The sequence below is a fragment of the Schistocerca serialis genome, chromosome 4 (genome assembly GCF_023864345.2).
Source record: "Schistocerca serialis cubense isolate TAMUIC-IGC-003099 chromosome 4, iqSchSeri2.2, whole genome shotgun sequence".
NCBI classification, from domain to species: domain Eukaryota; kingdom Metazoa; phylum Arthropoda; class Insecta; order Orthoptera; family Acrididae; genus Schistocerca; species Schistocerca serialis.
In genome coordinates, this window is record NC_064641.1 from 532841072 (window position 1) to 532854831 (window position 13760).

Genomic DNA, 13760 nt, shown 5'->3' on the forward strand with positions numbered 1-13760 from the left:
GGTAGGCTACAATCCGACCTTTACCAAAGTCGGAAACGTGATGGTACGCATTTCTCCTCCTTACACGAGGCATCACAACAACCTTTCACCAGGCAACGTCGGTCAACTGCTATTTGTGTACGAGAAATCGGTTGGAAACTTTCCTCATGTCAGCACATTGTAAGTGTCGCCACCGGCGCCAACCTTGTGTGAATGCCCTGAAAAGCTAATCATTTGCATATCACAGCATCTTCTTCCTGTCGGTTAAATTTCGCGTCTGTAGCACGTCATCTTCATGGTGTAGCAATTTTTATGGCCAGTAGTGTACTTCCTATGGTATGCGCGAATTCGGCAGGTAACCTCCCACGTTCATAATCCAGCTTGTCGTATAGGTACAATGTACTCACCGTCTAAGCTCTAGACGATCCCTCGGGACATGTGGCTTAACAGAATAGTGTATACAATGCGCATTGTCCCGTTCGCGGCTGGAGACACTAGACGCTCTGCTTAACTGCACCGGTAATTCGGGTTTAATTTACTCCTATTACACAGGTCATTGGACGAACTACTTTCCTGTCGTCAAAATAATTCTTGCAAAGACACTTCCGACCAAACTACTGAGGCAGGCCTAAAACTTTTGTGTAGCTATTGCCAACTGCCAACTAGTCCAAAAGGATGATTATGGGGAAGGTATATGGAAAAAAGAAAATAACAGCTGTTTGTTTTTGTGATGGAGCACTTAACAGCCTCCCACACTCAGTTATAGGATGTATATTTTTCTAAGAGAACTAGACTACATCTGGTTTTCTTTAGAGGTAGTTGAGTATACCCAGTAGCTGCTACGCACAGAGTCACAGAGCTGCAGAAGGATAAAACAACAATTTACATGCAGTAACAGTTTCTGGTACCCACTTTAAAGTTTAATACTAGAGTATTTAGAGTTTGTGCTTCTGGCATTCGTCACATACAAGGTGGTTAAGGTTAAACTGTCACTCCCTGCGCCAATATAGACGGAAAAATGTGTACCTTACGGGTACCCAACTTAATAGCGACTATATTCAGACTATTCACCGCAGTATTTACGTTGTTAGTTGTGGTAGTGTTATAATCTGGTACTGGTACTGTTACGGCGACGTAGGACTTAAGCATAAGCATCAGGGTGAATTACAGCTGCAAACAGTCAACATGGGTCTAGACAAGGTAAACAGATTTTAATCGCAAAGCTGTTATGTCGAAACAATAACAATAGTGCTGCTGCACTTCGTGAATAACGATGCATTAAAGAGTTACGTAGAGGTCCTCTTACCACACCGGGTGTGAAGAACATGATGCGGAAGATCGAACACAGCTCCACAAATTGTTGAAGATGTTACTGTTTTATTAGCTGAGAATGCTGCACGGAATGTGCGATCTCAAGCAGAGCACGGACTGACAGCTGAACATTCCATCGTCGACCGTTAGAAAAGTACCGCGAACAATTTTGAAACGGTATATATGATTGCAGGCCGTATTACAATGATGCAGTCTTCTCGGGTGATCAGCTAAACTCACCGAAACGCTGCGGCAGGGCGACACCACGACTCGGCCAATCACCTGAGAGTTCGTCAACAGTGAAATCGTGTTGCTGGTGAGTTTCCAGGCTTTCGTAGATGCACATGGTCGTCATCTTAAGCAACCTTTGTGAGCTGGCACGCAAATATGATACTCAGTTATAAAATGTTACCCTGTGATCATAAATTAAAATTTGGTTCTTTCAATGGTTTACTCGTTATTTCTTTTCCGTCTGTCCTTCCAAATGTTTCCTCAAAGTTCCGCATGTCCTCCGATCACTCGTTTTAGATGGGGTCCTCTCATGTAGTGAAAGTTTAATTATAATCACCCTGTACTGTATATATAGACTGAACTATAGAGAGAATGGTTTCTTACCTATCACATCAGATATATTGGCAGTCGAATTACAGGTGATGAAGTACGTGTAGAAGTTCACCATCACTATACCGCCGTTGTCAGCCTGCGAAACAAAATTTTAACATTAGTCAATAATAACTTTATAAATATTTTTGGAATATTCCGTTGGTTCTTGGAGAAACACAGGCATACCAAAAACTTGTATACACAGTATTAATGTTCCAAATAATATTTATTTAATACAATTTTGAACATGGCCGATAATGCAGCAACCGTAGACGAAATTTATAATATTACTTGAAAATACAGCTCTTCGGTTGCACAGGTAAAAAATTTTCAACTTTACCTAGGTTTCAACTAGGTTCTAAGGCTTACTTCACCAGTAGTAAAAAAATTTTACATTACCTATAACAGAGTTTTGGAATAATACAAAAATTATGAAATTAATCATATGTAATAAAATTACATCATAGCTAACTGCTACGGTACAGTAGACAAAGAAAGCATACTTACATAGAGTAAATAGTTGTGAAATGGGTTAGAGCAACAGTGCTCACGTTAAAGATAAAAATATATTTGTACATTATAAAATTTTCCTAGGAATGCAGAACTTGATTACGACGCGCCGCTAAGGGTCGCGTGTGCGGCCGGCTCTGTAAGCAGCATCGGACTGACAGGCGCGCGCGCCGTCCATGTTACCAAGTCGGCACCTTGTATCGCGCCATCTAGTATTGAATGCTTGTAATTTACAGTGGCAACAGCTGTCAGAAACATTGGAACAGGAGTGCACGTAATGCGCTGATTACATTATGTCAGATAGTATGTAACAGATCGAAAGTTGAACAAAATATTATACTGTAAAACAGGGAGAGAGATTAACATGAACCCCCAGCCGCCTAAGCTTCCGTCCCAGTTTAAGGTCCACAAAATAAATCACCCTATTCGGCCTATTTCTAATAGTATGAACAGCGCTTACCACGATCTAGCAATATTCCTTCATGATAAATTAAAAAGGTCTAATGTTTTTCGAAATAATTACTCTATAGCTAACAGTCAGAGCCTCATCAACAAAATAAAAGACATACACTGCGACGAAAATATAAAGATGTTCGCATTTGATATTAAAAACCTTTATACCAATATGCCTGTACTAACGACTTCAGATATCATAGAGAATAACTTACGTTTGTTCAAAAAAGAACTCTCTGATGAACAGGTCGCTAATTTCATTAACCTAATGAAGATCGCAACAAAGTACAATTATTTCGAATTCAATGGACAGCTGTACCAACAACCTGATGGTCTTTCTATGGGCAATCCTATGTGGCATCCTAGCAGACATTTTTATCAACTCTCTAGAAGAGACATTTTTCAAAAAATTTCCACTACCACCTTAGGAATTGTTTCATATTCTAGGTACGTCGATGACATTTTAATCGTCTATAACGGAATGAACGATGGCATTAATCACCTGTTCGAGATCTTTAACATACAACATGAAAAAATCACCTTCACATGTGAACTTGAAAACGGCTCCGGACAGTTAAATTATTTAGACTTAACTTTGACAATAGTGAATGACAAAATCTCTTTCAATATTTTTCGTAAGGATTCTTTTTCTGACCAAATTGTGCCAGCCTGTTCCACACTCCCACGATCTCACAAAAAAGCATTGTTTCACTCTGCTGTTCATAGAGCAATCTCTACCCCTTTGTCCTCTGAAAATTTAAAAACCGAATTGAATCTAATTAAAACCATTGCAGTTAATAATGGTTACGAACCAAATATAGTAGATGATGTCTTCAGACAGAAAGCCAATGACAGAATTACCACGCTTGGGACCACTATTGACGAGCCTAGCGATTTGAAGAAATACTTCTCTTCACCATATGTAGGGCCAATAACCTACAGATTGCAACGTCTCCTTACAAATAAATATGGCTGCAACATAGTTTTCTCTACCAACAACTCTCTCAAAAATAATCTTATCTGTAATTAAAAACCAAGACGGTCGCCTCTGCAAAACTCAGGCGTTTATAAAATCACCTGTGACACTTCCTCAGCATACTATATAGGACAGACTGGACGGGCTTTTTCGATTAGATATAAAGAGCATCTATTAGGGAAAAAAGGTACGAACGTACATAATTCGTCATTCGCTGACCACCTTCTTATCACAGGACACAAACCTAAACATGTTCATGATATTAGCATCTTACATACGGAAAAGAAAGGCTTCAGACTTGATATTCTGGAACAGTCGGAAATTTTCAAACACTTTTCCCGCAACGACCGTTTAATCCTCAATGAGCAATTACAATTACGTGATAAAAATTTCTTTGTTGGTGTAAAGCCCTTGCTTAAAATCACTTAACGCGGAATATTGCTATTATGCTTCCCGTACTGTAGCCTTAAATATTGTTCTTTCTCTCCCTGCTTTACACTATAATATTTACCGAGCGAGGTGGCGCAGTGGTTACACACTGGACTCGCATTCGGAAGGACGACGGTTCAATCCCGCGTCCGGCCATCCTGATTTAGGTTTTCCGTGATTTCCCTAAATCACTCCAGGAAAATGCCGGGATGGTTCCTCTGAAAGGGCACGGCCGACTTCCTTCCCCATCCTTCCCTAATCCGATGAGACCGATGACCACGCTGTCTGGTCTCCTTCCCCAAACCAACCACTATAATATTTTGTTCAATTTCCGATCTGTTACATACTATCTGACATAATGTAATCAGCACATTACGTGCACTCCTGTTCCAATGCTTCTGACAGCTGTTGTCCCTGTAAATTACAAGCATGGCGCGATACAAGATGCCGACTTGCTAACATCGACGGCGCGCGCGCCTGTCAGGCTGATGCTGCTTACAGTGCCGGCCGAACACGCGACCCTTAGTGGCGCGTCTTAATCAAGTTGTGCATTCCTAGGAAAATATAATAATTTACAAATATATTTTTATCTATAACGTGAGCACTGTTGCTCTAAACCATTTCATGATTATTTACTCTATGTATGCTTTCTTTGTCTACTGTACCGTAGCAGTTAGCTATGATGTAATTTTATTACATATGTTTAATTTAATAATTTTTATATTATTCCAAAATTGTGTTATAGGTAATGTAAAAAATTTTTACTTCTGATGAAGGCTGCCTTAGAGCAGTTGAAACCTAGGTAAGTTGAAAATTTTTTACTTGTGCAACCGAAGAGCTGTATTTTCAAGTAATATTATAAATTTATTTAATAGTTCGTTATGAAACGGCTTTCGGCTTCTTAGGCCGTCGTTAGATAACGTAATTTTAAAAAACAGTCGACACAACTTCAGCGAGTGTTCAGAGCTGTACAAAGAGAGTTGCGCAAAAATACGCGACATTTTATGTCTATGGTCACTTCTTGTCATCAAAAACAGTACAGTACTGTGCAGTATCCGATTACATTCATCCACTTATCACAGATATGCACTCAGAAACTTGTAACAGAGAGGAGGAATGCAACGGAAAACAACTATCACTATATTTCAGGATAATTAGTAGCATTTTGACCCATTGCCTGTGTGCAGCACTGATAACGTGCTTATGTTTCTCAGTTCAGTTATTAAACATCCAGCCGGCCGAAGTGGCCGTGCGGTTAAAGGCACTGCAGTCTGGAACCGCAAGATCGCTACGGTCGCAGGTTCGAATCCTGCCTTGGGCATGGATGTTTGTGATGTCCTTAGGTTAGTTAGGTTTAACTAGTTCTAAGTTCTAGGGGACTAATAACCTCAGCAGTTGAGTCCCATAGTGCTCAGAGCCATTTGAACCATTTGAACCATTAAGCATCCAACATGACAGAAGATGTCGGTCTGAAAGATTCAACGCCGCTTTCAATCTCTCTTAAACCTGTATTAGACAGTAACATCATTGACCCTGGAAAACACTGTAGGCTCATTTGCTCATGTGATAACACTTCATTCTTGACGAAGGCGTACAGAGGCTTCTGTGTGACTGTCTCTTCATTGGAGTGGAAATGAGAAACCAGTCCTGTTTTTCACCAAATTGGATGTTGGATTAAGTAAGGCACTTCGCAAGTCCCTATTAATAAGATGATCTCGTGAAAGAAATGCAACTTACTGACAAGAGAACTGTATGTGCTGAATCCCTTCGATTTTCTTCTTAGGATTTGGAATTCATGCCCGGACATCAGTTTCTTAAACGAATAAGATAAAAAATAGTAGTCGCATATGAAGAGTTACGTGTTTCCGAACGCTCTTAAATAGAAAACATCCCCAGCCTGCTAAAGCAGGCACTGGTCCTAATGTGTAGAGTTAAAGTAATGTATTCCTGAGATCTTTGGTTCGATTCTTATTAGCCGCAATTTTTTTAATTTTTAATATAAATTCTGTTCCCATTATCTTACGGAAACTTTAATCAATAAATTTTGAATCACAATTTTCAATACAAATAACATCATTTTATTTTTAATTATTAATCCCACGAATATAAATTAAAAGATGATAAAGATATACGATAAGCCTTAGTGTCAAACGAAAAAATCATATACATCAATAGTAGATCGTCTTTTACCTGAGTTTCACACTCGTGAAGAATTTTGTAAACGATATGCGTTATTCAGTCTGTATATTGAGCAAGCAGTAAAGGAAACAAAAGAAAAATTTGGAGTAGAAATTCAAATCCATGGAGAAGAAATAAAAACTTCGAGGTTCGCCGATGACATTGTAAGTCTTTCACAGACAGCAAAGGACTGGGAGGAGTAGTTGAATGGAATGGACAGTGTCTTGAAAGGAAGATGTAAGATGAACATCAACAAAAGCAAAACGAGTATAATGGAATGTAGTTGAATTAAATCAGGTGATGCTGAGGGAATCAGATTAGGAAATGAGACACTTGAAGTAGTAGATGAGTTTTGCTATTTGGGGAGCAAAATAACTGATGATGGTCGAAGTACAGAGAATATAAAATGTAGACTGGCAATGGCAAGGAAAGCGTTTCTGAAGAAGAGAAATTTGTTGACATCGAGTATAGATTCAAGTGCGAGAAGTCGTTTGAGAAAGTATTTGTATGGAGTGTAGCCATGTATGGAAGTGAAACATGGACGATAAATAGTTTGAACAAGAAGAGAATAGAAGCCTTCGAAATGTGGCGCTACAGAAGAATGCTGAAGATTAGATGGGTAGATCACGTAACTAATGAGAAGGTGTTGAATAGAATCGGGGATAAGAGAAATTTGTGGCTCGAATAGAAGAAGGGATCGATTGGTAGGACATGTTCTGAGGCATCAAGGGATCACCAATTTAGTATTGGAGGGCTTCGTGGAGGGTAAAAATTATGGAGGGAGACCAAGAGATGAATACACTAAGCAGATTCAGAAGAATGTAGGTTGCAGTAGGTACTAGGAGATGAAGAAGCTTACACAGGATAGAATAGCATGGAGAGCTGCATCAAACCAGTCTCAGGACTGAAGACCACAACACCGCCGTATTGCTACGGCGAACAACAACAACATTGTGGTGGAATTTGACTCTAAAATTGTTTACTTATAAAACCTGCTATTGCAATTTTGGCAACTTGGAAAACAAAAACCAAATACCCTCTAAACAGGTCGTGAAGACCCAAAGTTACCGACCAGCCGCTATGTCATGTTCGTCCCACAGTCGTCACCAGATGTGTATATAGAGGGGCATGTGGTCAACATACTGCTCTCCCGGCCGTTGTCAGTTTTCTCGACCGGTGCCGCCACTTCTCAGTCAAGTACTCAATTGGCCTCACGAGGGCTGCACCCGCTTGCCAACAGCACTTGGCAGACTCGGACGGTGACCTACGCGAGTGCTAACCAAGCCCGACCGCGTTTAACTTCGGTGATCTGACAGGAACCGATGCTACCACTGTGGCAAGGTCGTTGGCATAAAAGGAATGCAGTAAATACCAAAAACAGCGCTTGCCTACAGAACGTCCCGCAAATTGCATTTATTATTTACATTGTGCTTCAGCACATGTCGAACCCCAAAATATATCTGACATGTAAATCCTGTCATCGTGACACATGTAATTCGAGAACTGATCTGGAATCAAGCTTCTGCATTAATGAAGACCACATCCATGTACATCGTGAAAATGACATACCGTAGACGTACTATTACTGTTGCTAACATATTTTACCTAATGACGTCAAATCGCTACTGGTTTAATTGAGGTAGAAGCTGTTAAAACACAGTCACATGTCGTATTTCTCGTGTGCTATTGTCAGACATCACACATTACAAAAGAAATATTTGTTATCAGAGTAGCTATTACGTAAATTACACCTATTACATAAATCAAACCGTCGCATGGAGAGAGGTGGCACACTGATTAGCGCAATGGACGGGCTTTTGGGAGGTCGACGGTTAAAACCTGTATCCAACCATCCAAATTTAAGTTTTCTATGAATTCCCTAAATCACTCCAGGCAAATGCCAGAATGATTCCTTAGGAAGGTCATGGCGAATTTTCTTCCCATCCCTGACAAAACTGAACCTTTTGCTCCATCTTTAACAACCTAGATGTTGATGGTAAATTACACGCACTCTTCCTTCCTTCCAATAAAAAACGACAAATCACTGCTCGCGTACAACAGGAGCAGCTGACGGGAAAACACATTCACAGGTTATAGTTTCTTGTGTGCCATTATCACAAAGATTAAATAACAAAGAATATCAAGACTAAATTAGGTGACGAAAATTCGGCATTGTGTACTATTACACTACAATGTGATTTTATGTATATAATGGGAAATTTGTTTACCAAGGTGTGGCCTAAAAGGCTTAGCGTAGTCTTCATGCTCGTAGCTTCTAGCAAACATGAAAGTAATAAATGTATAAACTATTTTGCACATGTACATTGTAACTTGAAGCTAAACAACACAACTGCATAAACAGCCTTTTACAACATTGCCCGTATATAGATAGAATACATAAATTAATTAGGATATCAATAGAATGAAATTAATTTTAATGCTGGATTACTTCCAACTGCTTACAGAACGACACTTGAACAGAAAATATAATACTGTGAACAATAGTATAAAACTGTAAGTCAATTAAGCTGATATATTCGTGCAGCCCCATGGTTGTCAGAAAATTTGGCAAAGAAGGGCCAATTTGGGTTTCACTAGTGAAACTAGTTAGACAGTACACTTAGTGATTTACTGCATGTGTTAACGTACAACCATTCCGGGGATACAAATGAGACTCAGGTTACAATAATAATAGTATAACCACTATTCACATTGCAAATCTGAAATATGCATGTTTCAGTATACTACCTTACATCCCATACATATTGGTGTGCCTAGGTCAATTGAGCAACCCATGTTTTACAAGGTAACTTAGTGTTTTATAATGAGGCACACATTCTGGGTGTTCGGAAAATAACTGATTTGTCAAAGTAGTTAACTTTTACATTATATTTCGGACGAACATATATCGTCCTGGATAGAAAGTAAGCCGATTTAAACTTTTCTGTTACATATATTTATATATCTGACATGTTAATAAAATACTCTTTAATGTACTGCACTGGGTGACAGCCTAAGATGAGCTTCGTTCTAAGGCTACGTAACCATTTAAAACACGAGTAAGATCTTTGAAATGAGATTATAGAGGTAATTCTGCTAATGCGTGAAAGAGAAATGGGGTAGGGTGAGGGGTGTATGACTTGAGTACAATGTCTGGCCTGCTACCTAATGCTCGGTGGAAAGTAGCTTAAAACCTCTGCTCATTTAGTACACCATTTAAATGATGTTTAATTTAGTATTTAATTTCTATTTATCTGAGTAGTTCATAAGCCACATTGGCTGAAGATGGATCTATGAATTACTCAAAAAAATTTAAATACACAACTACCTTAAAAATCATTCACATTACATCCTAAAGTGTGAGACAGAGATGAAAACGGATGTTTCAATGATTTCCAGTCAGTATTAAGTGCCTGTAATAAAATGTAATCGACGTGAACCCTTAACTCTCTAACTCATTAGCAAGATTACTTTTATGTCAGGTACCTAACTCATGTCAAAAAGTACTGATGTTGTTTAAATGATTTTGAACATACGTATGAATTTTAGAACTTAACTCGTACTGGTACTCACTACATTAGACAAGTAATTTCTTTTGTAACATCTTAGATGTATGAACATATGTGGCAGACAACTTCATACCTGATTACTTTGTACCAGTGATGAAGTTACAGGCTTTGTTGATCTCATTGAAAGTGTTTTATATTTCAGGTCCAAATATGTTGCACAATGGAACCATTTTGGTAGAGATTTTATTTACAGAAGACTCAGATTGCATGCCTACAAATTTGGCTCATGCATACCAACATACATGAGATGTAAGAAACTATACTAAAACATTTCTATGCCAATTTTGCAACACGAATATTGGTTATACTGTTATTATTGTTATGAAATATTCTACCTTTCAAGTAAGGGGCCCTATTTACACACCACATGTAATTTATATTTTGAATGCGTGTGTTTTAACACATGTAATATATTGTAATAAATATCAGTATTAATAAATTTTCTTGCCAAACATTCTGACAAAATAAAGGGAAGCTACTATTGATCGAATCTGCACTCTGGATTTATGCACAATGGGTAGCGACGATTTGAACCATGTGCCAGACTGGGATTCGTACCCAGGTTATCCTGCTTATTAGGCAGTTGCATTGTATCGCAACTCCACAGACTATTGTGGCACAGCTCTCAGCCAACCCACATGCCCACCCAGCGCCACCTATTCAGAGTACCCATTCACGTTACCATGTTCGCTACTTTGAGATTCCGCAAAAGGTTGAACGTATTTGTGGGTTCTCACTAAAGGTGGTGGACTCATTGTGTACTGAGGTGAATGAGTTGTATGAATGCTTTCGTCTCGTCTTCCAGACATAACCAAGATGAATCAACTATAATAAAAGCGCGATGTCTGTTGTTTTGAACATTCATCTAATTGGCGTCGATGGGCAAAAAATCCACGATGCACGATTATGCTATACCTCCTGCGGGAATCTCCAAGTAATGAGCATGGAGAACATGGAAAATGGACAATTATTGCTGATAGGTGGTACTGGGTGCGAATGTGGGTCGGCCAACGGATGTGACGATATGGTTCCCACAATTAACACAACTTAATATTTAGTACGTGATCGCGGATTCTAATAACGGTCGAGCGCACATATTTACTCGTCGCCGCTGATTCCGCATAAAGTCGTATACAACCGACGTCTATGGTTCCTCACCTTTCGTTTCCCTTCTCTCACATCCACCTTCAATTTGTATAATACCTAGCATATGTGTGTGATGGGGATATATATCATTGTTACATAGGTCATAGTTTTGTCATCTGCTAGAGCAGAATGTAAGAACCAGATATTTTTAGCATTTTACTACTTTTATAACTGCCATATGCACATGCAATTTGCCACTCAGTTTCCAAGCATGTGCTTTACAGCTAGAGCATGGAGAATGAATTGTAAATAAAAAGTTCATCAACGAAGAGATGCTGAAAAGCAGCGTCTGCGAATTGTTTTACTCTGTTCTCAATATCGCTTGAGGTATTACTGGCCATGCGCATTACTCGGTCAACTTTCCCGCTTCGCTGACCAAAGTAGAAAATCTCTGGCTCTAGAGGGCTCCGAGTTGTGGGATCTAACGTGGTAATGTGTAACCTATGTCCATGAGTGAGAGATCCCCAGAAATATGAAAAAATTAATTCGAAGGGTTCTTCTACTCACAGAGTGCCTTCTTCTTCAGCATGGCAACGTCAGATCACACATGAACTCTCCGACATCTGCCAAAATTCAACGCTTTGGGTTTATTGTCGTCGATCATCCTCCATACAGTCCCGATTTGGTCCCATTTGATTTTCATCTGTTTCCGAAACTTATATAACACCGTAAGGGACTTCACGTTGATAGTGATGAAGCAGTGCATGCAGAGGTGAGGTAGTGGCTTCGTGAACGCAGTCAAAGCTTCTACAGTGACGGTGTCAGCACCTCTCATCGGAAAAAGTGTGTTCGTCGCTGGAATGACTATGTTGAGAAATAAATATGCAGACACGACGAAAAAGGATGTAGAATGAAAATAATGTTGACCCTTTTTTTTTTTTTTTTTTTTTGAAATTTTGGAGTGCACTCAGCCTCCTGATGCCAATTGAGGAGCTACTCGGCCGAATAGTAGCGGCTTCGGTCAAGAATACCATAATAACGACCGGGAGAGCGGTGTGCTGACCCCACGCCCCTCCTATCCGCATCCTCCACTGAAGATGACACGGCGATCGGATGGTCTCGGTAGGCCACTCGTGGCCTGAAGACGGAGTGCTTTTTTTGAAAAGCCTAGATAGTTTTCGCATAAAGGCTTCAGAGGCATTACTTTTCTACACACATTCTTGTAACTTTAGAATAGTCAGTTTGCGAGTATCGAGATAGGAGACTAAAAAGACGCGTCTTTTGATTGAACTGCCTTAGAAGTTTAAATTTCGTACGCCGCCAAAGCAACATAGACCTTAGTGTTTGACATAAATCTGTACATGATATATCTGCCTGTTCACGAGAAAAAGGGGTCTTAAGAGCCGGAGAAACAGACGGACAGACTCACCGACTGAAGCAGGGAGCTCTAAAAAGTATTTTAGTTCCCATTTTATACATAAGCTCATAATTGGTTTTTTTTATCAGTAATGGTATATTAAAGTATTTTACTTTTATGAAACTACAATAATTCAACAGAGGTTAGTTAAATGAGAACGAAGTGTTTGGCGACGGCACATTTCTATAAAATGTTCTCAGACTTCTTGCCGACTCAATTCAAATTAATTAACATTTACATTTGATAGAAAATGTGGAATTTTTGAAACTACGTAATAAGATTATTACTGATGGGAATAAAACCAATGACTTCGTTCTCAGCTACCACTGACTATTTTAAGATGTAGCAAATGCTTTATAGTTAACAGATCACGAAGTATTCTAACGATCACAGACACATTTATTAAATTTTTTATGAGAACTGCGTCACACTGGTTTTCGCAATTAGTGTCCGCACACGTACCATAAAACCTTGTAAGTGTGGAAAAACTCGAATGGACCAGTCCATAAGGTCATTTCATAGAACCAATTTCGCAACACGGAGACACCGAAAAAAAAAGAGCGCACAGTGAATGAATTACCGAAATTCGATGACTACGATTTCATAAGAATTGGAAAATTCATGCAAGAAGAGAAAGAGCTTCACAAATGGCGTAAGTAAGTAACGCATTAGTCCACTTCTGATCCTTATGTAAATGTAAGCAATTGTTCAGCTTGGTATTCATTGGCAGAAATGTTTGATCTCCGCCTGAGTGATGTCGTGCCAAATTCTGTCCAATTGGAGCCCTAGATCATCAAAATACAGAAATGGTTAGAGGATCCTGACCATAATGGTCCAAATGTTTTCACTCAGGGAGAGGTCCCGCTGCCTTGCTGACCAAAGAAGGGTTTGGCAATCGTGAAGCCTAGCACTTGATACTCTCGTCATGTGCGTGTGGCGATTATCTTGCTGAAATATAAGCCCAAGTGGCTTGTCATGAAGGACAAGAAAACTGGCCAAAAATACAGGCGTACAGCTGTGCTGCTGTGAAAAGAAATGGCACCGTATACCATCACTCCTGGTTGTCGAGCTGTATGGTGAGCCACACCCACGTTGGTTTCCCACCGCTGTCCAGACACTTAATCAGCCTTGCCTCTCACTAACTGGAGTAAAATTGCCTTCAGTGATGATTCCCTCTTCGAACTGAGCCCCAATCACCAGCAAAGACATATCTGGAGACGCCCCTAACAATGGTTGGATGAAAACATGT

At 39.5% G+C, this 13760-nt stretch overlaps 1 protein-coding gene across 1 annotated transcript in view; it reads right to left on the bottom strand.

Annotated features, from left to right (window-relative positions):
• LOC126474591 (dipeptidase 1-like) overlaps positions 1 to 13760 on the bottom strand; it is a 287814-nt gene that overhangs the window by 40817 nt on the left and 233237 nt on the right. The window contains exon 9 of the mRNA XM_050102065.1: positions 1906 to 1990. Within this exon, the coding sequence (XP_049958022.1) occupies positions 1906 to 1990 (85 nt within the window). The remainder of the gene's footprint in view (positions 1 to 1905; positions 1991 to 13760) is intronic.